The 27534-nt window shown below is 38.0% G+C and overlaps 1 protein-coding gene across 1 annotated transcript in view; it reads right to left on the bottom strand.

Moving 5' to 3' along the window:
- Positions 1-27534, bottom strand: part of DEPDC1B (DEP domain containing 1B) — an 89186-nt gene that overhangs the window by 5582 nt on the left and 56070 nt on the right. The window contains exons 8-9 of the mRNA XM_046671786.1: positions 8936-9102; positions 7007-7183 (exon numbers count right to left, since the gene is read on the bottom strand). Coding sequence (XP_046527742.1) covers positions 7007-7183; positions 8936-9102 — 344 coding nt within the window. The remainder of the gene's footprint in view (positions 1-7006; positions 7184-8935; positions 9103-27534) is intronic.

The raw sequence follows: 27534 nt of genomic DNA, 5'->3' as shown, positions 1-27534 counted from the left end.
TTATGGAGGAGAGAATTAGTACTTTAGACGACAGGAATATAGAAATGCTTCAGATGTAGGAGGAAAGAGAACTAAGACTAAAAGAAATGAAGAAATTCTCTGAGAAATATCCAACTCAATTAGGAAACGCAACATAAGGATTATAGGCATTCCAGAGGGCGAAGAAAGGGCGAAAGGAGCAGAGAGTTGATCAAAGAAATAATAGGTAAGAATTTCCCAAACCTGAAGAAGGAGCTGAAATTACACATAAATGAAATTAACAGAACTCCTAATTACATCAATGTAAAAAGACCTTCTCCAAGGCATATATTAGTAAAACTAGCAAAAGTCAATGACAGAAAAATATTAAGGGCAGTAATGTGGAAGAAATAACCCACAAAGGAACCCCTATCAGAGATTCTGAAGATTTCTCAGCAGAAACCATACAGGCTAGGAGAGAGTGGAATCATATATTCAAAATTCTGAAAGACAAAAACCTTCAGCCAAGAACATTCTATCTGGTGAAAACATCCTTCAAATATGATGGAGAAATAAAAACGTTCCCAGATAGACAAAAGCTGAGGGAGTTCATTGCCACAAGACCCCCTGCACACAAGAAATGATCAAGAAGGCCCTCATACCCGAAAAAAAAGGAAAGGGTTTACAAGCCTTGAGCAAGGAGACGAATAGACAAACAAAATCAGAAAATTACAGCTCTCTATCAGAACAGGTTAGCAAACACTTAATTATAGCATTAAAGATAAAGGGAAGGAAAGCATTAAAAAATAAGTATAATCACTTCATTTAAATCACAACTTATAAAATGGAATAAGTTGTGACAACAATAAAGAGGAAGCAGATGGAACCTGTTTAGACTAAGGAAATAAGAGGCCATCAGAAAATGGACTATCTCATCTAAGATGATACAAACCTCGTGGTAACCACTAAACAAAACATCAGAACACAGACACAAATGATAAATAAAGAGAAAACTGTGAAAAGCGTCATAGAGAATCACCAAACTGAAATGGCAGCTGGAAATACACAGGACGAGAAAAAAAGGAAACACAGAACAACTGGAAAACAAGTGATAAAATGGCAGCATTAAGCCCTCATATATCAATAATCACTCCAAATGTAAATGGATTGAATTCTCCAACCAAAAGACACAGAGTGGTGAGAAGAATTAAAAAACAAGACCCAGGATTATGTTGCCTCCAGGAAACACATCTTACCTCTAAAGGTAAACACAGGCTCAGAATAAAGAGATGGAAGACAATACTCCAAGGCAAAAGGAACCAAAAGAAAGCAGGTTGTGCCATATTTATATCAGACAAAATAGACTTCAAGATAAAAAAGGCAATGAGAGACAAAGAGGGGCAGTAAATAATGATAAAATGGACACTCCACCAAGAGGACATAACACTTATAAATATATATGCACCTAAGAGAGGAGCACCAAGGTACATAAAGCAACTATTAACAGACCTAAAAGGGAAATTAACAGCAACACAATAATAGTAGGGGACCTCAACACCCCACATACATCAATGGACAGATCATCCAGATAGAAAGTCAACAGAGAAACAGTGGAATTAAATGAAAAACTAGAGGAGATGGACTTAATAGATATATTTAGAACACTCCATCCAAAAACAGCAGAATACACATTCTTCTCAAGTGCATATGGAACATTCTCAAGGACAGACCATATGTTTAGAAACAAGGCAAGCCTCAATAAATTTAAGAAGATTGAAATCATATCAAGCATCTTTTCCACCAATAATGTTATGAAACTAGAAATCAATTACAAGCAAAAAGCTAGGAAAGTAACAAATACGTTGAGACCAAATAACATGTTACTGAACAACCAATGGATCACTGAAGAAATTAAAGGAGAAATCAAAAAATATATGGAGACAAATGAAAACGAAAACACACCATACAAACTCATATGGGATGCAGCAAAAGCAGTTCTAAGAGGGAAACTCAAAGTAATACAGGCTCACCTTAACAAACAAGAAAAATCTCAAATAAGCAATCTTAAACTACACCTAACAGAACTGAAAAAGAAGAACAAACAAAGACCAAAGTCAGCAGAAGGAAGGAAATAATAAAACTTAGAGAAGAAATAAATGAAATTGAAACCAAAAAAACAATAGAAAGGATCAATGAAACTAAGAGCTGGTTTTTTGAGAAGATAAACAAAATGGACAAATCCTTATAAGACTCACTAAGGAAAAAAAGAGAGAAAGTTCAAATAAATAAAATTAGAAATGAAAGAGGAGAAATTACAACAGAAACCACAGAAATACAAAGAATTATAAGAGAATACTATGAAAAACTATATGCCAACAAATTGGACAATCTGGAAGAAATGGATAAATTCTTTGACTCATACAACCTCTCTATACTGAATCAATAAGAAATAGAGAATCTGAATAGACTAATCACAAGTAAAGAGATTGAAACGGTCATCAAAAACCTCCCAAAGAATAAAAGTCCAGAAGTAGATGGCTTCTCTGGAGAATTCTACCAAAGATTCAAAGACTTAATGCCTATCCTTCTCAAACTATTCCAAAAAACTGAAGAAGACAGAACACTTCCTAATTCATTCTACAAGGCTAACACCACCATGATCCCAAAGCCAGAGAAGGACAACACTAAGAAGGAAAATTACAGGCCAATATTGCTACTGAACATAGATGCAAAAATCTTCAAAAAAATATTGGCAAACCAATTACAGCAATATATTAAAAGGATCATACACCATGATCAAGTGGGATTTATACCAGGGACACAGGGATGGTTCAACATCCACATATGAATCACTGCAATACACCCCATTAACAAAATCAGGAATAAAAGCCACATGATCATACCAATAGATGCAGAGAAAGCATTTGACAAGAGCGAATACCCATTTGTGATAAAAATTCTCAATAAAATGGGTATAGAAGGAAGTTACCTCAACATAATAAATGCCATAATATGACAAACCCACCGGCAACATCATACTGAACAGGGGAAAATTGAGCCATCTCTCCAAGAATAGGAACAACACAAAGGTGCCCACGCTCACCACTCTTATTCAACATAGTACTGGAGGTTTTGACCAGAGCAATTAAGCAAGAAAAAGAAATAAAAGGTATTCAAATTGGAAAGGAAGAAGTAAAACTCTTGCTGTTTGCAGACAACATGATGCTATATGTAGAAAAGCCTAAAGAATCCATCGGAAAACTACTAGAAATAATCAACAACTACAGCAAAGTTGCATGGCACAAAATCAACTTACAAAAATCAGTTGCATTTCTATACTCTAATAATAAACTAACAGAAAGAGAACTCAAGAACACAATCCCATTTACGATCACAACAAAAAGAATAAAATATCTAGCAATAAATTTAACCAAGGAAGTGAAAAACCTATACAAGGAAAACTCTAAGACATTATTGAAAGAAATCGAGGATGACATAAAGAAATGGAAAGATACTCCATGCACACAGATTGGAAGAATAAACATAGTTATGTCCATACTACCCAAAGCAATATACAGATTCAATGCAATCCCAATCAGAATCCCAATGACATTCTTCATGGAAACAGAACAAAAAATCCTAAAACTCATATGGGGCAACAAAAGACCCTGAATAGCTAAAGCAATACTTAGAAAAAAGAAGAAAGCTGGATCACAATCCCTAACTTCAAAATATACTACAAAGCAATAGTAATCAAAAGAGCATGGTACTGGTACAAAAAGAGACACACAGATCAACGGAACAGAATTGAAAGCCTAGAAATAAAACGACATGTCTATGGACAGCTAATCTTCGACAAAGGAGTCAAGACCATACAATGGAGAAAGGAAGGTCTCTTCAATAAACGGTGCCAGGAAAACTGGACAGCCACATGCAAAAGAATGAAAGTAGACCATTATCTTTTGCCATACAAAAAGAATCAAAATGGATTAAGGACTTCAAGGTAAGACCTGAAACCATAAAACTCCTAGAAGAAAATATAGGCAGTAAACTCTTTGACATAGGTCTTAGCAGCATCTTTTCGAATACCATATCTACTCAGCATGGGAAACAAAAGAAAAAATAAATGAGACCACATCTGACTAAAGAGCTTCTGCAAGGCAAAGGAAACCAGAAACAAAATGAAAAGACAACCCACCAACTGGCAGAAAATATTTGCAAATCATCTACCTGACAAGGGGTTCATCTCCAAAATATATAAAGAACTCATACAACTCAACAACAAAAAATCAAACAACTCAATCAAAAAATGGGCAGAGGACATGAACAGACATTTTTCCAAAGCAGATATACAGATGGCCAACAGGCACATGAAAAGATGTTCAACATCACTAATCATTAGGGAAATGCAAATCAAAACTACAATGAGATATTACCTTATACCTGCTGGAATGGCTATAACTACCAAGACAAAGAATAATAAATGTTAGCGAGGACGTGGAGAAAAGGGAACCCTCATACACTGCTGGTGGGAATGCAAACTGGCGCAGCCACTATGGAAAACAGTATGGAGATTTTTCAAAAAATTAAAAATAGAAATACCATATCACGCAGCCATCCTACTACTGGGTATCTGTCCAAAGAATTTTAAATCAACAACTCAAAGAGACTTACGCACCCCTATGTTCACTGCAGCATTATTCACAATAGCCAAGATGTGGAAGCAACCCAAGTGCCCTTCTACAGATGAACGGATAAAGAAGATGTGGTATATATATACAATGGCATACTACTCAGCCATTATAAAAAGACAAAATCATCCCATTTGCAACGACATGGATGGACCCTGAAGGTACCATGTCAAGTGAAACAAGCCAGACAGAGAAACACAAACACTACCTGATTTCACTTATATGTGGAAAATAAACAAACACGTGGACAAAGAGAACAGTTCAGTGGTGACCAGAGGAGAAGGGAGTTGGGGAGCGAGCATAAGAGGTAAAGGGGCACGTATATATGGTGACTGACAAATAATAAAGCACAACTGAAATTTCACAATGTTATAAACTATTATGACCTTAATAAAATAATTTTTAAAATACACTAACTGTTATATTGCTTGCAAAATAGAGAAAAAATGTAAACAATCTCACTATGAACCAAAGAAAACCATTTAAATAAACTATGGTAAACCCATATTATGGAATGTTACCAGTAATTATGATATTGTGGAATAACATAAGAATAATGATGATAATAACAATGACAGCAGCTACCAATTGAGGGCTTACTATGTGATAAACATTATTCTAAGCACTTCACATGACTTAAGCCATTCAATCCCCAAAACAACCCTAGGAGTAGGTATTAACTATTATTATCCCACTTTACAGATCAGGAAAGAGATGTCAGGGCAGATGCTGAAGCAAAGACAAGTTATACAATGTGCCCAAGGTCACAGAGCTAACAAAGGGCACATCAGGAATTCAAACACAGTTTAGGTCCCGAGTCTATGCTCTTGGGCACTCTAGTATTGATCAAGAATATTTAATGACGTGGGAAATTTTTCTTGTATTAAGTAAGAGAATGTAACTTAAAAAAGAGAACGAGAGAGCCAGCCCCAGTGGCCTAGTGGTTAAGTTCAGCATGCTCCACTTTGGCGGCCTGGGTTTGGTTCCCAGGTGTGGACTTACACCACTCAACCGTCAGCGGCCATGCTGTGATGGCAGCTCAAATACAGAAAAAGAAAAGAGGAAGATTGGCAGCGGATGTTAACTCAGGGCAAATCTTCCTCACCAAAAACAAAAAGAGGTGGAGGAGACGGAGGGGAAAAACAGAAAAGAAAGAAAGAAAAGAGAGAGAGAAAGAAAGACAGACAGAAAGAAAAGGTACAGAAAAACATCTGAAAGACTGGAATACTGACTGAACATTTGGTGTCACTCTGATGCTTTTTGGTTTGTATTGTCTATATTTTCCAAATTCCTTCAACCTATTAGGTTGATAACTACCAAAAAACAGAAACAATTTTTATCCTAATTTTTAAATTGCACACTGGAAACAGCTGAACAGTTACTGGCTTGAATGCTTTGGGAGGCAGCAGTTCACTGGTCCTCAACTGTGGAGCCTCAGAAAGTGCTTAAGCAAAGAGAGATCCAACCTTCAGAAGCAGCCAGCAGCCCGTCTGCCTGCCTTCACCAAAAGTTCCTGCTCCTGCAGGCTGACATACAAACCCCTCTTTGGGGCCCGTGAAACAGTAATATACTACATTTCTCTTGCCTCGTTTTGAAATAACAACAACAACAACAACAATAATAGCTACCTTTCAAAGAGCACCCGCCATATGTCAGCCATTTGTGCTGGGGGTTTTATAGGACAGTATTCTACTCTTCATAACAGCTTTATTGAGCAGGTATAGCCCATTTTAACACTTGAGGAAACTAAAATCCAGAGAGGTTAAAGGACTTGTCCAGAGCCACACAAAGAGGAAAGAGGGGAGCCAGGAGTTCGGCCCAAGTCTTCACCGCTCCAAAGCCATCTTCTTCCACCACACCACGTTTCACAGAAGCAGGCTGGCACGGCAGTTAAGAGCACTGATTCTGAAGACAGATTACATCAGTCTGAATCCTGGCTCTGTGACCTCGGACAAGTTACTTAAGTTCTCTGTACCTCAGCTTTCTCATCCAAAAAATACAAATATTAATAGTATCTAGGTCTCAGGGCTATTACGAATCGAGACATGTATTGCATATAAATCATTTCCATCAGGAAGTATATGTAGATTCTGAATAAACTCACTTAAGGAATTTGCGATCAAAAGTATGCAGTAATGACTGACACAAAACCAAGTAGGAGCTCCATAAATTTTCACTAATAATAACAAACACATGTAATGCTTCCTACGTGCCAAGTCCTGTTGTCATGCTTCTAATATAATGCTCATAACATAATGCTTAATTTAATGCTCACAACATAAAGTCTCCAGAAGCCTAGCAAGCTTACGTGACTTCATGCCAGCAATTTTGTAGGGTTGATGATCTCCCTTCTTTACCTGGACTCTCCGCAGATGAGCCACACGCTCCTCTATGGAGGTCTGCAAGGCCACAGGGACTTTCAGAATCTCTTGGTAATTGTCCATCAGAAATGTCACCAGTCTAGCAGCTAATAACTCATCCAAGTCGACTTCATCCTTGGAACACAAGATGCAGCGGGAAAATGTCTGAACCATCTAAAAAAAAAAAGCAGGGGGGTGTAAACAAACACAGATGAGGTTTTTTCCCCCCTACTTGGAACTGAGTGCAATCTAATTTGCAAAAAGTAAATGTGACTAGTCAGTAAGAAATGCCCAGAGCACAGGGAGCACATCCTCCCTGGCACTGGCCACACCTGGTCATCTCAGATGGGCTGACCTTCTCACCAACCAGCATGAAGAGAATGTGCATCTCATCTCACAGAGACTTAGCAGAGATACTCGTCTGACCAGCTTTTAAAGGCACCCCTTCTACAGACAATTTTAAATATATATTTAAACAAACTTTGAAAATTATTATCATCACCATGACTTGGAGCATGTAGCACTTTTAAGTTCAAAGTACTTTATAGCCATTTAGTCTAATAATATCTAATTTCATTATTGATTTTTTTAAAAATCTGCTAGCATACTCTGTGTGCCTCCACTGTTATATTTTTTCCTAGTTAACTGATATTTTCTCTAGGATTTTGCATGTACATTTGATAACCACCTTTGAACAAAACCATGAGACTCTACAAGAAGTGCATTAAGTGACGAGAATCTCTCTATGGTAAGCAGAAATACAAAGAATCTTACAGCAGCTGCTTCCATAGAACTCATATTAACTACTCCACTCTTAACACTATCCTTTGGATGGACTTTTTTTTTTTCCTTTTCCTACTAATTTTATTGCTGACAATCTTATTTCAAAACCTATAAGCATAAAATCACATAATTCCATTTTATAAGACTTCATTTTACCCATACACTGCAGACAATAATTTACCTTCACTCACATCCATGTGGACAGAAAGACACACAGAGATTCTTTATCTGGAGACTATGGACCCCAGGGAATCAGTGAATGCCTTGAAATTGTATGCAAAATTTGACACATGCATTCTTTTGGGGAAAAAGTGCAAAGTTTTCTTCAGCTTTTCAAAAAGGTCCATTAGCCCCCCTACCCATCCACCCACCCTAAAAAAAGGTCAAGAATCACTCTACCAGGCAGTGAGTACTCCTCTGATCTTACTCCACACTTCTAAAGCTGGGCCAATGGACCCCCAGGGGTACACAGAGGGTCACCAGGATACAGAAAGGATGTACATCCCCATGAAGCATCACTTTTGCTCCAAGACTTTTTTTGAGGAAAACTAAGAAATTTTGCTAGTAAGTAATTCTAAACATAAACCCTATTTTAAAATATATGCTGATATTATGAAGTAGAATTCAAAATTAGCCTATGTTGTTAAGCAAATTTGAGAGTATTTTAAGAAATGCCCTCACTCATGGACCCTAGATCATACCCTGAGAGATACAAGTTCTCTCTCTCCTTCCAAGTTGTCTGGTCCAATTTCCTATTTTACTTCTTCCTTCTTTGTTCCATTATATACGCTGCACCCCTCCTACTGGTTCTGCTAACAAAGGCTTTGCCACTCTTTTTGTCCTGGAGGACAGAATGTCATTTTCTTAAGACCACTTATCCTTTCTGTCCATCTTTCCTTCTCCTTGTGTTAACAGTGGGCAGGATGCAGCAGAGATCTCAACACTCAGCGCACCCCTATGCACTCGTTACTTTTCAGTAGGTTCTTTAAGACACTAAAACCAAAAGCACAATACCAGTCTGGGTGGATTCCAAGCCACAGCTCTTTAAGTAAGCCTGTCTTGTACCTTCATCTGGTTACCATTTACTCAGATGAATTTTATCCCCAAAACGCAAGTCATGCTAGATGTTAGAAATCAACCTACCAGTGTTCGGGTGCCAAAGCCATCACACAGAGGTGGCATCTCCTTATTTAAGCAGATCCTTGTCATCATCCTCATCAGCAGCTGTAACTTTCTCCTATTTTCAGGTGGCAGGAGAAGGCAGCAAATCTGAAACGCTTCAATGGCCATTTTCTCTTTCTGTAACAAACCTGATTTGGAAAAAAAAGTTTCTAATCTTTTAAAACCTACAGCCTACTTGACTCTATTATGTTCACATATTTACAAAATATATATTACTAAAATTATGTAAAACATGTTCACATATTCAACTATACTGGGCCAATCGATCATAGATCCACTGTCACTCACAAGTCAGCACAGAAAATACAAACCATCAACTAGAGATAACAAATGCATAGAACAAATACAGTCATTTCCTCCTCCCACACCCTTCACAGATAAAACTAAATTTTCATAGCATTCTTTCCCATTGAAACAAGAGGCGTCAGGTTAAGCCCAACCTAACCCTTAACACTCACACTGTCAATAGGCCTAAGACAGCATGAGCAAGAACATGAATGTGCCATCACTGCCCTGAATTCTCCCCCTTGTATTATTTCCTCATGAGGAGCTGGGTCACCATCTTGCATAACTCTTATAGAATAAATAATAGGACTAATGCTCCTATAGTCAGTCCACTCACCAACAGCTCCATTTCTTTCTAAATAACACCTGTCAAATAACCCTTCCTCCCACTTAAGCTGTTTTTTCTAACTAGGTGTGCTGATTCAATCATGTCACATGCCATCCTTCCTGACCCAGTAAGATTTTGCTAAATACTAAGGTATTCTAATATTGTGTTCTCTTCAACCATATTTGTGCCCGGACACACCCCTATCCAAGTCTGCTAAAGAGAGGAAACTGCTTTCACCAATTTATTGACCCATATCCAACCTTTCCAAGTTCCCACTGGTCTCTGACTTGGAGGCAAACCATCTTTTACACTCAATAAAAATTTTCTGACGATGTATGCTATGCCAGGAACTCTGCTAGGTCCTGGAAATACAGAATACACCAGGTCCCTTCCTTTGCAGTGCGTATGCACTGTGAGAAGGAGAGCCCTTCTGCAAGGGGCATGTTAAGGGAATTCTAAGTCATTCAATATGACTGCAGCATAGGCCGTGAGGGCGAGGGCATGGTATAGAAGTGAAACCAAAAACACCGGCAGAGATCAGATCTTGGAAGGCCTTGAACGCCAGACTAAGGAGCTTGGGTTTGATCTCAAAGGCATGGATGTGTAAGGGAGAAAAAGGGGGGCAGGAGAAGGAAGCTTTTATATACCAAGTTCTGATCCTAGATGTTCACCGGAAATATTGATGCTGATTGTCATCATTATCATCTATATAGATCTGCTTTCAATTCTGTATAATCAAATCCACGGAAAGAAAAAAGCTTTATGACCATATTTTAATTCATTCTTTCATTTATCCATTTATTAAGCCCTGCCTATATTCCAGGAACTACTTTAGGGGAAGACATACAGTGGGGAATAAAACGAAATCTTTGTCTGATCTTCTGGAGCTCCCTTCCCAGTAGATAATAAGCAAAGAGACATATAAATATGATATCAGGTGGAAAAATGCTATGAATAAAAATAAAGAAGGAAAGGAGCAGGGGAATGGTGGGAAAACACTTCTAGTGTTTCAGGAAAGGTCTCTCTAAGGAGGTGACGTTTGAGCAGAGATCTGAAGCAAATGAGAGTAAGCCAGAGAAATATCGGAGAGACAAACTGTCAAAGCAGAGGAAATAGCCATTACAAAGACTGTGATGTGGGAATACGTTTGAAGTGTTTAAGGAACAGCAACAAGGCCAGTGTGAAGAGAGAGGACTATGTCACGAATTTTCAACTCAGAAATGAGGTTAGAGAGAAAACTAAAAGCCGGATGACACAGAACCTTGTAGACTATCCTTAAGACTTCTGGTTTTACTATAAGTGACTTGAGAAGCCATTGGAGGGTTTCCAGCAGCAAGTCATTTGATCTGAATTACGTACAGAGAACAGATTGTAAGGGGGTAATGGGGAGGAAGGAAGGCGCGAGACATGACGATGGTCCAGATGAGGTTTAGCAGTTGGAACTGATAAGAATTAATTAAACTCTAGATCTATTTCTCCACAAAGCTTTCTACTTTTTCCATGAAGCCCTCTATCACATTGGGCCACAAATCCCTTCTTTTTCGAAATTATAAACACCTTTGGAGAGTCAGATTTTACCTTATCTTATTATGTTTCATGTGTATATAGTTTTATGAATGAGACTGAAAGCTAATTCAAAGCATAAGGCTTTTCTTTTGGCAAGCCCTTTTCCTAGTATAGTCCATGCACCACATAACAATGTTTTGGTCAGTGATGGATGGCATATACGATGGTGGTCCTATAAGATTAGTACCATACAGCCTAGGTATGTAGTAGGATATGCCATCTAGGTTTGTGTAAGTACACTCTATGATGTTCGCACAATGACGACATCGCCTCACAATGCATTTCTCAGAACGCATCCCCGTCATTAAGCAATAAGGCATATGAATAAATATCTGTTCATCAATAGAATATTACATGGTTATTAAAAGCAGTAATTTTCAAAGTTATGCAACAATATTTACAGTACAATATTTAAGAAAAAATCACAATAGTAAATTTTATTAAAAAAATAAAGTATTAAAAAGGAATCTATAAAGAATCAAAGTACATCACAGTTATAAAATAATCACCAATTTTTTTACTTTCAAACTTCTTCTTAAGATACTGTTAAACTAATACATAAAAATTACATCCATCCAATCTTTTCAAAAAAAAATTCTATTACTAAATTCTAAACTTCCAGTTGCTTGCATGAAAAAAGCCAAACTTGGAGTTAGCCATGATTTCAGGATTTGAGTGAGAAGGCACAGGTAAATCCATCTCAGGACTTTATTTACACAAACCTACACACTGAGAGATGAAAGGCCACCCGGGACTCACAAATATCCCAACAACTCATTGTCCCTACGAGACTCCTCGTTCCTCCCTTCTGCCACTGATCCCACCTGAGACCCCTTGCAATTGCCTCCAACTGTCAACCTTGCCGCCTCCTGTGAGACAGAAGCCATGCTACCAATCCCCTCCTCCCTTAAATCTAATCTAACCTCCCCACAGCGCCCTGCCTCTGGCAGCACAGGAGCCTCCATCAGCAGCTTGAATGGAAAGAAGTTCTTACTGCAAAATATTGAAGAATGTGGAAGGAGGAGGAGCTGCTTATCCCCAAAGCTCAAAGAGGAGCATAAAAGGATGAGGTTCCTAACACTCCCAGCTGGAGCCTTTTACCAGAGGGAGAAAAACCCCATTGTAAAGGCCTGGCTAGCTCTGTAATACCACGAGATTTGAACTACAGCTAAGCGACATAATGAATTGAGCAGGATTCTGTAAGTTGATCTTGCAATTCAGCCATCCTTCACAGCACTGCTCCTTGGGATAGTGGGGAGGGAGAGGAGGAGTGGAACATTTTGAGTTCCATGCCCCTACTTTGAAAGGTTTAGAATATGATCTATCATTCTGATACAATTTTCATATAAAATTGACAGATTAAGTTGTTTTTGTCTCCCAAAAGTTATAAAAATTGGACTCCCATATCCCTTACCTGCTCTATTTTTCTCCAATTATACATCATCACCTCCTAAATACCAGAGAATTTATTTATTACGTTACCTACTGTTGTCTCCACTCTGCCCCACTGCAACGTAAGCTCCACATGGGCAGGATTCTTGTCGGTCTTGTTTATTGATATACTGCCAATGGCTAGAAGAGTACCTGGTACATCATAGGTGCTCAATAAATATTTTATTTGGTGAACGTACAAAGGAACAAATACATGAATGAAGGGATGAGAATGACCCATCCCTTGGTGGGAGTGGAGCCAGAATATCTGGGTTCTTAGCTCCCACTGATTGCTGCTCCTTGAACAAGTCACTTAACCTCCACGAACTCAACAGTACTTAACTCAACTTAACCTCCCACTAACTCAACAGTAAATGTGAATAGTCACAAAAACAAGTCAATGCACTGCATTGGGGGATCCATGGGCTGCAAAGGGGAGCCCGAGTGATTTAAAGTTTCAATAGCACTGATCACAGCTACTACAACTACTACATTAAAGCACTGAAACTAATGTCAGGGAGAAAATGTGATGTGAATCAGAAGCAACTTTGGCTAGATTTTCTTTAAAACCTGGTTAAGGAATGTACTGTGCACTGGTAAACAGATATGAATTTGGCTCTAGGCCTCCGTGATGAGAAAGCAGGTGAAATTCCACAATGTCCCAACATAGCTACATTATTGAGAAATAAATCATTTAAGAATGCCCCCCCAAACCCTAATTGCCTAAACAGTTGCATAACCACATTACATAGTATGGAAGAAAACAAAAACATCTGTAAATACCATCCATATATAATGTTTTGTCAAATCCTACTGTGCATAATTCAGAAAGCCTCTCACAGTTATTATTCTGCAGGTCATTGGAAGATTTTCACACCTGCATTATGTTTACATGCAAAGAGATATATCTGGCTCCCTGATATTAGAAGGTCCTACAACACTCTTAAACTTTTCTTGACTTTTTAGCTGAAAGCATGCGGATGCCTTCATCAGCATCAACAAGAGAACTATCACACCAGTTGGCAGCCATATGATAGCTAGCCCCCAGCTAACCTAAAGATTATAAGTCTTTGTTGGAATTGCCTATTAATATATAATGTTCAATGCCACCGTCTTAAAACCTAGGTGAAAGTCGATTTTGGTGGTTTTATATTTTTTTAATCATGTTTCCCATAAAGAAACCCCTGTTGTTAAAATTTTGCCAAGTTCAGTCACTATTTCGATTTTGGAACGTCTGCTCTGGTTTGGAATATGCAGAGGGCCTCCTGGGCTGGTTGGTGTAGCAGCTAGGACTATCTGGAGCCCCAAATACTTGGGTTCCTATATAAGCTTATCTAGTCCCACCCTAAAAACAGCTTTAAAAGTAAGACACAAATAGTTCAAGCAGAAATTCAAGAAAATTAACAGCCTAACAGAACAAAGCCCATTCGGTTCAAAGGAAAACAACAAAATCCAGAACTCAACAATGAAAAATTCAGTGTTGAATCAAAATTACTAGACATGCCAAGAAGCAGAAAGTGTGACCAATATCCAAAAGAAAACATCAATTGAAATAGCCTCAGAAATGACAGATAAAGGAATTAACAAAAAACTATGTTACAAAAGGTGTTCTAACTACGTTCACATATTTAAAAGAATTATGATCACAGTGACGGGAGAAATGGCAGATATAAAAAAGAACCAAATGGAACTTCTAGAGATGAAAAAACCTGTCTCAAATGAAACATTCACTAGATTAGAACCACAACAGATTAAATATTGCAAAAATAAAAAACAAATCAAGACACTTAAATACACAGTAATAAAAACTAGCCGAAATAGAACCAAAGAGAGAAAAAAGTAGGGGAGAAAGGAACAGAGCTGCAGTAACCTGTGGGAAAATAGCGAGTGACCTAACATATGTGTAATTAAAAAAGGGGAAGGAAGCACAGAAAAATATTTGAAGAAATTATGACCAAAAAGTTTTCAAATTTGATGAAATCTATAAATCAACAGATCAAAGAAATTCAATGAATCATAGCACAATAAACACAAAGAACACCACATAAAGGCAAATTATAATTTAAATTCCTAAAAATCAGTGATAGAGAAAAATCTCAAAAGCAGTCAGAGAAAAAAGAAACATTACATACAGAGGAATAAAAATAAGGAATAACCACACACTTTTCATCAGAAGCTATTCAAGACAGAAAACAAGGGATTGACATCTTTAAAGAGCTGAAAGAAGAAACATTGAGAACTTAGAATTCTATATCCATTGAAAAAACTTCTCAAAATTAAGTCAAAACAAAGACTTTTCAGGGAACCCCCCCTCAATGCCCCCCCAGCCAAATGGGAGAGAATTTGTAGCCAAGAGATGTATACTACAAAAAATGTTACAAAGGACGTTTGGGAAGCAGAAGAAAAATTATACCAGACAGAAACCCGGATCTACACAAAGGAATGAAGAGTACCAAAAAAGATTAATATGCGGGTAAATAAAACTTGCTTTTTAAAAAAAATTTTATTGAGGTCATAAAAGTTTATAACATTGTGAACTTTCAGGTGTACATTATTATTTGTCAGTCACCATATATGTGTGCCCCTTTACCCTTTATGCCCACCCCCAACCCCCTTCCCCTCTGGTAACCACTAATCTGTTCTCTTTGTCCATGTATTTGTAAAACTTGTTCTTTGATTCTTAATTTCTTTAAAAGAAAACGGTTCAAAGAAATGGTAACAATTTATAGAAGGGTTTATAATATATGTTATTAAAAAAGCATAAGTAAGGCTAAAATGTATGACAACAATATCACAAAGGGCAGGAGGGAGTAAATGAAAGAATACTGTTGTAAGGTAGTAACATTATTATGTGAAACAGTATAATATTTAAAGGTAGGTAAGGATTTCTTCAGACACAAAAAGCATAAGCCATAAAAGAGAATGATAAAATGGATTTCACCAAAACTAAAAACTTTTGCTTTTTAAAAGATATTAAGAAAATGAAAAAGAAAACCACAATCTGGGAGAAAATATTTGTAATACTTATATCTAAACAAAAGACTTATATGCAAAATATGCAAATAACTCTCACAGCTCAATATTAAGAGGACAAACAAGCCAATAAAAAATGGACAGATTTAACACTTTACAAAGGAAGATGTATGAATGGCCACTGAGCAAATGAATAGATGCCTAACATAACTAGTCATCAGAAAAATGCAAATTAAAACCAAAAAGATACCACTATGCACCCACTACAGTGGAGAAAATTTAAAAGACTGACAATGTCAATGTTGACAAAGATGCGGAGCTACAGGAACTCTCATGTATCACGGACAGGAATGTAAAATTACACAACTATTTTGGAAAATAGATGGTCACTTTCATATAAAAGTAAACATACATTTACCATATCATCCAGCAATTCCAATTCCAGCTATTTACCCAAAAGAAGAAAGACATACCTTCATACTAACTAGTTCGTAACAGCTTTATTCATGATAGCCCATACTGGAAACAAGTTCACATGTCCCGCAACAGGTGAATGGATAAATAAATTGTGATATACCCATGCAATAGAATACTCAGCAATAAAATGTAACAAACTACTGGTACATGCAACAACATGAACAAAATCTCAAAAACATTACATTGAGTACAAGAAGGCAAATACAAAGTATAATTCCACTTGTATGAAACGGAAAAAAGAAAACCTAATCTATGTGGATAGAAAGTTTCTATTTCTGGTTGTCTGGTGCCAGCAACCGGGTTGGGGACTGGCTAAAAAGAGAGCACAAGAGAACCTTTATGGGTAATGGAAATGGTCTATATTTTAATTGTAATGATAATTACACTAGCATAAATTGACTAAAACTCATTGAACTGTACTTAGAGGCATTTTAATTTTATGTTAACTATACTTCAATAATGTCAATTTAAAAATAAATGAATTAAGAGAAATTAGAGACCTAAACATGAAACATGAAAAAAACCAAAACTTAAAAAATCTTAGAAATACAGAATCACTTGCAACAGAAAGATATATAAAGATTTCTTGAGACACACAAATTAATTTGACCAAAGTAAAACATAAAAGCTCTTTGCCTATGATTAAAAGCAAAAGATGAGCCACAGACTAGGAAATGATATTTGCCAGGCTTAAGGTACAAAGGATTAGTATTCAGAAAATATTTTTAGAATGACAAAAAAGAAAAAAGAAAAGAAAAAAATGGGTAAAGGATAGAAAAAGTACTTCACCCAAGAAGAAACCCTCATGACCAAGAAACAGCAACAGATTCTTTTTCACACACATCAGATTAGAAAAATTCAAAAACTAGATAAAACCAAGTATTGGTAAGGAAATGGTGAAACAGGAATATACTAATGGGTGCGCAAATTGCTGGAACCACTCTGGAAAGCAATTTTCTAGAACTAGTACATACCAAAAACCTAACACTTCTGCTTCTAGATATAGAGAAACACATGGATGTCTCTGCAACACATCTTTGTACGTATTAATTAGGGTGGTGGGCACGTGGATGTCTGTTACATCACTCTCTGTTCTACCAATTTACCATCCTCCCCTCAAACAGTACTTTTGGTGGGAATTCGGAAATCAAATTGCAGATTCACTTTTTTAAGTGCTATTTGAGAATCTTGTTTTCTTTCTATAAGCAACATCTCCAGTAACAGTAAGCACATAGAGCACTAGATCTTAGCTTCTAAATATCACTCTCTAGTAAAAGGAACCAAGAATCATTGAGGAAATGGCAGATTCCAGGGCTGGGGAAAGAAAGTACAAAATGGCCTGTAGTGCCACAAAGTAAGAAAGTGCTCCAAGGGGCCAGCCCCATGGCCAAGTGGTTAAGTTCTTGTACTCTGCTTTGGCAGCCCAGGGTTTCACCAGTTCAGATCCTGGGTGCAGTCATGGCACCGCTCATCAGGCCATGCTGAGGCGGCATCCCATATAGCACCACCAGAAGGACTTGCAACTAGAATATACAACTACGTACTTGGTGGTGGAGGGTAAGCTTTAGGGAGAAGAAGAAGAAGAAGAAGAAAAAAAAAAAAGATTGGCAATAGATGTTAGCTCAGGTGCCAATCTTTAAAAGAAATAATTAATTAATTTAAAAAGTACTCCACAGCAATCAAAGAAAGTGCTCCAAGAATGATGGGGATGTGGCAAAAGGATATATGAGCCAGTTTCAGGGGCCTCTTTCAGGGATTCCAATTACATGTATATTAGACTGCCTAATATTGTCCTATATGTCATTGAGACTGTGTTCAGTTTGATCCCCACCCCACTCCAATCTTTTTTCTCTCTGTGCTTTGTTCAGGCTAGCTTTTACTGCTATGTATTCAAGTTTGTTGACCTTTTCTGCAGTGTCTAATCTGCTCCTAATTCCATCCAGTGAAATTTTCATTTGTAAAACTGCATTTTCTTTAACTCTTGAAGTCCAACTTGGTTTTTTTCTTTGTTCTTTTTTTATGCGATTATCTTTCTTTTAAGCGTACAATTCAAGGGTTTTCATTATATTCACTAAGTTATGCCCCACACCACTATCTAATTCCAGAACATTTCTGTCACTCCAAAAAGAAATCCACATTCCTATTAGCAGTCACTCCGCATTCTCTCCTCCCACCAGCCCCTGGAAAGCACTAATCTCTGTCTCTAAAGATTCGCCTGTTCTGAACATTTCATATAAATGGAATCATGCAAGATGTGATTTTTGTGTCTGGCTTCTTCCACTTAGAACGTTTTCCAGATTCATCCATGTTGTAGCATTGTAAAGGGTTTCACTCCTTTTTATGGCTGAATAATATTCCATTGTATGGATATACTACATTTTTTTCATTTATCATTTGATGGACATTTCAGTTGTTTCCACTTTGGGGCTGTTCTGAGTAATGCTACTATGAACATTCGTGTACACGTTGTTGTGTGGAAGTATCTTTTCAATTATCTTGGATACAGACCTAAGAGTAGAATTGCTGAATCACATGGTAACTCCATGTTTAACTTTTTAAGGAATTGCCAGACTGTTTTTCGCAAAATGACTCTGCCATCTTACATTCCCACTAAGAATGTACGAGGGTTCCAATTTCTCCACATCCTCACTAACACTTGTTATCCATCTTTTTTATTATGGTCATCCTAATGGGGATTGTTGTGTATCATTGTGATTCTGATTTGCCCAGCTTTGAAGACTATCACCCTGGAGATGTACAGTTAAGTATTTATCATCAACAAATTCAAGAGGATCCCCATGCAGATTTTTGGAGCTCCTCTCTGTATAATTGCCTTGTATTAGTTTGCTAGAGCTGACAACAAAATATCACAGACTGGGCGGCTTAAACAAAATAAATTTATTCTCTCAAAGTTCTGAGGCTAGAAGTCTGAGATCGAGGTGTCAGCAGGGTTGGTTTCTTCTGAGACCTCTCTTCCTGGCTTGCAGATGGCTGCCTTCTTGCTCTGACCTCACATGGCTGACCCTCAGTCTGTGTGCTGTCTGTGTCCCAATCTCCCCTTCTTATAAGGACACCAGTCATATTGGAGTAGGGCTACTCATATGATCTCACATCACCCTAATTACCTCTTTAAAGATGGTCCTACGAATACAGTCTCTCTCTGAAGTACTAGGGGTTAGGACTTCAGCATATGAATTTTAGAACGGACACAATTCAGCCCGTAACATTCTCTGGTACCCTGGACCACAAGTCCCAGCCTCTTCATCCAATTTCCATCTCTTCAACTCAGCAAGATTGACATGCTCTGCTTCGGCTCCACCTCCCTGCAAAACAGTCTGGAAAGTTCCCCCAGACAGACAGCCAGGGCAATCATAGGGCTCACCTCATTTGTTTCACTTCTCTCACAGATAATAGTCCTACAGTGTGGTCCAATGTCTGAAAGCAATTGCCTCATATTCTGTCTGGTTTTCTAGTTGGTTTTTTGATAAAAGGGTAAACCCAGTCCCAATTACTCCATCATGGTCAAAAGCAGAAGTTCTCCAATTACCTTTTTTTTTTTTTGTGGAAGATTACCCCTGAGTTAACATCTGCCGTCAATCCTCCTCTTTTTGCTGAGGAAGATTGGCCTGGCCCTAAGCTAACATCTGTGCCCATCCTCCTCTATTTTATATGCAGGATGCCTGCCACAGCATGGCTTGATAAGCAGTGCATAGGTCCACGCCCGGGATCCAAACCAGCAAACCCCAGGCTGCTGAAGTAGAGGGCACAAACTTAACTGCTGAGCCACTGGGCCGGCCCCCTCCAGTCACTTTTTTAAAAATAAAAACTTATTCAGGGGCTGGCCCCGTAGCCGAGTGGTTAAGTTAGCGTGCTCGGCTGCAGGCAGCCCAGTGTTTTGTTGGTTCGGGTCCTGGGCGCGGACACGGCACTGCTCATCAGATCACGCTGGGGCGGCATCCCACATGCCACAACTAGAAGGACCCACAACGAAAAACATACAACTATGTACCAGGGGGCTTTGGGGAGAAAAAGGAAAAAAATTTAAAAAAAAAAATCTAAAAAAAAAAAAAAAAAATTCAGCCTTGAGCTTTCACTTGGCAGATCAACAGCTAACACAAGTACATATATTTGTTTGTTTAATCTTCATGGCAATGCCAAATCACACAGCTTGTGAATAGAGAAGCTGGAGTTTGAACCAGTTTTACTTTTTCTTTTTTTGGTGAGGAAGAGTCGCCCTGAGCTAACACCTGTTGCCAATCTTCCTCTTTTTAGCTTGAGGAAGATTGTTGCTGAGCTCACATCTGTGCCAGCCTTCCTCTACTTTATGTAAGATGCTGCCACAGCATGGCTTGATGAGTGGTGATAGGTCCACGCCTGGGATCTGAACTTGCGAACCTCGGGCCACTGAAGCGGGGCATGTGAACTTAAGTACTATGTCACTGGGCCTACAAGTCTGCATCCTTAACACTCATATTATCTTGTTACCAACAGGAAAACAAATATTCCTCATTCTCATTCCACAGTGATATCAGCTCTACTTATTGTATTACAAATTAGATTTAAAATATAATAGAAACTCTTACATAAATAATTTCCTATAATACCTCTAATTTGTAAAATTTCTCCAAAGTTCCCAAAGAGAAATTGTAAAAAAGAAAAAGTCCTATCATATACTCAACATCAGAAAAGTGGAGACACTAACAGCATGGCAAGACAGCATGGAACCAAATCACTTTGGAAAAATTACTCAACCTCTTTTTTTAAATCTACCGAAATTTTCCAAATCTGCAAATGGAAATATAACACTAGTACCAATCTCACAGGGGTATTGCGAAGATTATGAAAATAATACTTATGTGATAAAATGAGCCCAAAATCTTGAGCAATATCCTTTATATTCATAATGTGGAAGAGAATATCTGTATGTTTAATAAAATTAAACACAGAATTAATACATGAAGATTTTACACATTTCAAATCTTAATTCTGCCAAGCATGTACCTTTTTATTTCCTGCTCTGGTGCCTATAACACTATAGGTGCTACGTTGATGTCTTTTGAGTGACTGAAAAGACTCAGGAGATCAATAATACTACCATTTTGTTTGCTTATGAATCAAATGAGATTCTGAAAACCCTGCTCCTCCACCTTGGAAGACTGAGTAACATTACTGAATGCCTTCTAGGCCCAGGTTACTATCTACATATTAAGCAATTTTAGCTGTTCACACTTAATCTGTCTTCTTTTTTTTTTTTTTTGGTTGAGGAGGATTGGCCCTGAGCTAACATCTGTTGCCAATCTTCCTCTTTTTTTGTTTTTCCTCCCCAAAGGCCCAGTACATGGTGGAATATCCTACTTGTAAGTGATTTTAGTTCTTCTATGTGGGATGCTGCCACAGCACGGCCTGATGAGCAGTGCTAGGTCTGGGCCCAGGATCCAAACCGTGAACCCTTGGCCACAGAAGTGGAGTGCATGAACTTAACCACTCGGCCGCAGGGCTGGCCCTGGCACATTTCATCACTTTGACTATCCTGTAAAGAAGAAAACACTGCCCATTAAATAGGCAAGGAAACCAAAGCCCAAAGTAGTTAAGACTGGGCCCAGAAATTCAGCTGGGATTTAATTTTATGTGCCATTCCTCCTTACACACAGCTGCATTCTTTACATTCTTTGCTTAAAAACCTGGACTTCTGAAACAATAATTATCAACCTCCTCTCAATAAACTCTACTTGGTTTTTATCTGGTGCTAAAGATGAACGGTCAGCAATTATTAATTATCACTTAACAGAGTACACGCTCTGCTTAACACCATTCTCTAGATATGAACTGACACTCATAGGCATGCCTTTCTTGGCTACTATATGTGTCCTAGATAAAAATCATTTTAATCTTAAATTATGTTTAAAAAGTTTACCTACCAGCCACCTATCCTCATTATCTTATATCTGAAGCAATCGTTTGGCAGAATCTCCAGGAAACTTAAAGCTCTAGAAGTCATTAAGTAAATCTATATTTTAAAAGAGATTGAACCTAGCGTATAAAGCAGACATTAAACTAATAGTATTTCTCAACCACGTCAAGGCTACAATTTGAAATCAGAAAAATATTAATTGGTAGAAAATTTAGCAAACTGGCAGGAGAATACTTGATAATTTTTTTTTAATGTTTTTGAATGTTTACAGAGGCAATAGTGTAAAAAGTCACAATCCTTGAATTCTCTTAGTATTAGAAATACAGACGCTACGGAGAAGAGGGGAGATTGGGTCACAGGGACATTTAGCTGTGCCCCCATTTATCACATCATTATACATACCCAATAAAACTTTACAAAACATAATAGAAGCTAACATTTATAATGATGAAACAAATTTATGATGATGATGAAAATAGCTAACATCTTTTTAAGCATTTTATTATGTACCTAACAGTGTGCTAAACATTTAATATTATCTCAGTTAATCTTCACAACAATCTCTATGAGGTAGATACTATTATTATTATTTACAGATAAAGAAAGTTAAGAGATTAGGTCATTTGCCCGGATCACACAGCTAGTTAGTGGTAGAGCAGATTGGAGCCCACACAGTCCGGGGTATGGACTCCTAAATATCATGCTGCATGACCTACTTTTTCCATGCGACCAATTAATTCCTAAGGATGAATTCCTAGAAGTAAGAATGTTGGTTGAAAGAGCAGACACAAACATTTAATAAGCAGATAGTCACATAAAATACCATTCTATATTCTTCAACTTGGGGCAAGGATTAGAAACATGGTAAAAAGAACATAATTTCTCAACACAACTAACCCTGAACTCGCTCTTTTATGCTAAGGAGGGCACACAAAACCATGTTCTTGAGAGTTCAAAATGAAAGCCAGGTGATGACTACTGCCGGTTTCCTTCTCATAAAGGACAAACAGAATGCAGTTTATCCCCAAAGAAACTCCCAGCTCAGTTTAAGATGCTAATTCCACAACACGTAGGAATGAAAAACTGAATATAACTCTATAAAATGAGTCATAGGTAAAAAGTATTTTTCCCTAAGTGTAAAGGACAAACCATGTGTATGTAACATAAGCATCTTTCACAATTAATATTACCCAGTAATATTTGAGCAATATTATGCTTTCTGGGAGGCCTTCACATTCCTTAAATCTTTACAATCATCTTACTATGCAGGTAGGTAGAGAAGAAATTTAGAACAGCTTTTGTTCCAAAATTTTTTTACTACAACTAAAATTAAGAAATATATTTTACATCACAGCAATACATATGCACATACAAAATAGGTATTTAATGAAAACAAAAAAGTTTATAAAAATACCTACCCTTACTATATACAATGCACTCTGATATTTTGTACACTATTCTGTCTTTTTTTTTTAATGCTGTTCTACTACACAGAATTCACATCCAACACGCAGTTTCTGAAACAACGGCTTAGGGCCCACTGAGTTTGAACTGAGGCTCTTGCATAACAAACACCCAAGAACACCCAGCCAGAAGTCAGATGGACATTCTGGTCTTGAGTTCAGGAGACAGATCTGGAATGAAGATGAGAGTTGAAAATCCTCAGCACACGGGTGATGTACAAAGTAGAACGGATGTGATCCAAGAGAAGATGTGCGGGCAAAGGGCTGAGGTTTGATATATCTATAATATTGAAGTCTTCCTTGGCATCCGGTCCTAAGAATGTCATTTTTCAATTCGTTCAAATGTCACAGCAGGACTTACTTTTAGTTCCGCCTTTAAATCTTGGAGAGCTCCTTGCTTTCCTCAGTTCAAATACAGACAGGAACACTTAGATTCTCGAAAAGAGTTTAATCCGAGCTCTCTGTTTCTGCTTCCTAACTTCCCTCTCACTGCTGACCTAATCTCTTTTTCATTCGTCAATAAAAGCTCACTGACAAAAGTACACTAGAGATTTCAGGAAAAAATGATTGCATGAGACCTTTAGCTTTAAAATACACATGACGGTCTATAGTTGATCTCAAGAGACATCTTCAACAAGTACTTTCACATTCTCCAAGATCGTAAAGTAGTACTGATTTTAAAGAGCTTGCTGGGTTTTCTAAAGGTTCCATTTTAAGAACTTCTGAAGGACATTAGCATTCTATTCTCATTTTATAACCAGAGATTCAATGTTGTAACTATTTTAATCTTGACATTCATTTCATTTTGTTAAACAAAAGCTAAAAGAGTAACTTCTTCATCTTTTATCATTTCTACTATCTCAACATCATTATAAAAATACTGAGGGGCCAGCCCCACAGCCGAGTGGTTGGGTTCGCACGCTACACTTCGGCGGCCCAGGGTTTCACCAGTTCGGATCCTGGGCATGGACACGGCACCGCTCATCGGGCCATGCTGGGGTGGCATCCCATGTAGCACAACCAGAGGCACTCACAACTAGAACATACAACTATGTACCGGGGGCTTTGGGGAGAAGAAGAAAAAAAACGAAGAAGAAGATTGGCAACAGTAATGTTAGCTCAGGTGCCAATCTTTAGGGAAAAAAATACTGAATCTTCCTTCTCTTAAGAAAATGACAAGGGCCTTCTGAAATCCCAGAGGTAACTTGTTTCTTGCACTTCAGAATGATATAATATTGCTCATCCTAACAGACTGTAAAGATCCATCACAAGTAATTTTACATAAAAAGTCCTCCTATCATTTGAGGGAATGGCTAGACAGCAACATGTAACTATCCTCTTAATTTATGCAGGTTCCAATTTTTTGTATTTTTAAAACCAAAGAAAAGCGATACCTAGTAGGAAAATGTGTTACCCATTGCTTTAAGTTTCATGTTTTCATATCTATAAGTATGACAGGTATAACTGCCATTTACCAATGAGAAAACTGGGGCCCAGAATAGCAGAGTGACTCATCAAAGTGGGTACAACTAGGTCAACAAACCAAGTGACCTGAGCTTAGCGATGTTTCCATTGGTGAAATCAAAAGGGAAACATTCTGTTATTTAGCTGGATTGAGGAAGGACAAGCGAATAAATAATAATCAAGGAAACCCACTGTTCCTCATGACAGGTATAAATAAAATCAGAATCAATGGAAATTTATAATGCTCTATGTTATTACAGGTTAGGTGACACTTCAGCCATGAGGGCCGCGTGACAGGTTCAGAATTGTTCAGCACCTTGTGTGACACCTACCTTTATCACCCTCCCTCCCATTCCCCGAAGGTTACATCAGATTTCTATTTGCAAACCATTAAGAACACGAATTTTCATTTTTGAAAAGTAGACCTGATCATTCCACTCACATATGCAATGCTAACAATAAGCTATTCTTTATGGGAGCTTCAAAAAAGAAAGAGAAATATGAAGACTTTTGAGAGGGGCCAGAGTTCCCAAAAGTCCAGCGGGACCATGTCTGCTGAGCCAGGGAATAACAGACCCAAGAAGGGTTCACTGTAGTTTTCGAACAAGCAAAGGAATAAAAAAAAAAGTCACAATTTCATCTTCACTGAGAAGAGGTATAAAAAAGAGAAGGTTTATACTAAGCCAAAAGAATCAGACTACACATCAATTGGCAAGAACTGCCTGCCTAAAGAAAGACACAGCAAGGGGGACTATTTCTCTGGAGGCTTGTAAGGAAAGAAAACAAGTCGCCTTTGTGAATTGCTTAAAAGTAGATATAGATTCACCCACGCACAAGATGATGCTTTTTCCCACGAGTTCCAAACTGCTGCAGCATTGTTATGACTTCTTTTGCTTTTATGCTTAGAAGTCCTTCACCTACCCCAATACCGGGTAAATATCAAATGCATTTTAAATATGCGTTTTTTACATTTAATTCTCTCATCCAGCTAGAATTTATCCTGCTGAATGGTATGAGAAAGGTCTTAAATTTTCTTGTCAAAAGTCTTGTCAATTATCCTAGTGATTACTGGTATACTTATAAATAGCTTTTGTAATTAGTTATAGCCAAGAAATACCTAGGCATTTTGCTCAATTTCCATTTTTAAGGAGTACCTGAGTCCACTTCATTCCAACAATATTGACATAACAGTAGTCGTTATATTTGGAGGTGACTCAGCATCCTTGCCTTGGCCCATCCACGTCTCCAAAAGCTCCAGCCGTAAGCCCCGGGCCCTGAGAACAGAGAGCACCGCCAGCAAGAACTGCACTCACACAGGCCGGAGCCCTCTGTCTGGGCAAGCGCGCCAACCAGGCACTCTAAAAAAAGGATTGTTTTCCCTTCAGAATTACCATGGGATAAGAATCCCAAGATAACCTGAAGAACTTAAGTGCAGAGAGGTAACAAGGCAAAGATGCTGCAGAGCTCCAGAGGATCTCCTAGAAGTCACTAGACAAAAGAACCAGGGAATGGAAAATCTAACCTTATGGATATTTCTAGGTTAAAAGACACAGGAGCTCTCAACCTATTGAGTTAGATGATCCAGTGTACGATCCTGTGTGGTGACTGTCAATGGCATTTTCTAAACTTAACATTTAGGAAGAAGGGAACGGCAAAGAGCTCAGACTCTCAGTCTTCCCGCCTACTAGTAAACAAACCAGGAGTCGCAAGCTCCACTGCACACAGGAGCAGACAGACGGAATTAATGAGCAACTGGGTCAAGGGAACCTGGCTTCAGGGTCTGAGAAGCGATGGGCGCACTGAAGACTCAGCAAGTTGGAGGTCATGTCCCTGAGACACTTCGCTTTCCCATAGAGGCGCTCACTACCCAGCTGTAGCAGTCTGCGCCCCTGAAAATTCAAGCCCAGTACTGCCAGATCTTCCAATTTCTCTACAGAAGCCAAAACTACGAATTCTTATGTGAATTTTCTGTTTCTTAAAGTTTGGCAATTAATTATATTTTCTTTTTAAAACACACAGGTCAAACCAGATGCATTTATGAGCCAAATGTGGCCCACAGATCACCAGTGTGGGGTCTCAGATTATAACATTATACAACCCACAAGTCACCCAATTTTCCAAAACCCTCTTCCCTCGCCTTTTTGTGCTTCCTGTCTGCCTCCCATTTTCCTAAACATGCCGAATTATTGCAAGCTACACAGCTCAATGGACTCTAGGGTGCGCGTGGTGTGTGAGTAAAGGATGCTCTATATCTCATTCACCCCATTCGAGAGTCAGCTTGACTCTGATCTTAACACAAGGAATTGCCATTTTGGACAGTTACGCTGTTAGGTCAGACTGCTGAGCCAAATTAAATCCTTTTTTTCAATTGTAAGTAAAGAATACATCTTACATCTCCACAAATGTCTTTTTTTCATTTGTTTTTTCCTTAATAACTCTTAGATTTCATGTATCAGTAATGACTAACTGCTCTCAGGGTGACAGTTTTGACATCAAGCTATCATTATTTCATGCTAGAAGCAAAAGAACAAACCTCAAAAGAAATTCATTAACTAAACTGAAAATCTTTTCCATTGAAAATGCTGTAGAATTTTTAGCTTCTACACAAAGCAGACTGATTATCTACTTTAAAATGTTTTATCAAATGGCATCCTATGCCAAT

Source organism: Equus quagga, chromosome 9, assembly GCF_021613505.1.
Source record: "Equus quagga isolate Etosha38 chromosome 9, UCLA_HA_Equagga_1.0, whole genome shotgun sequence".
In the NCBI taxonomy this organism is placed as follows: Eukaryota; Metazoa; Chordata; class Mammalia; order Perissodactyla; family Equidae; genus Equus; species Equus quagga.
The sequence above is the reverse complement of the archived record's forward strand: the minus strand, read 5'-3'. Positions and strand labels throughout refer to the sequence as shown.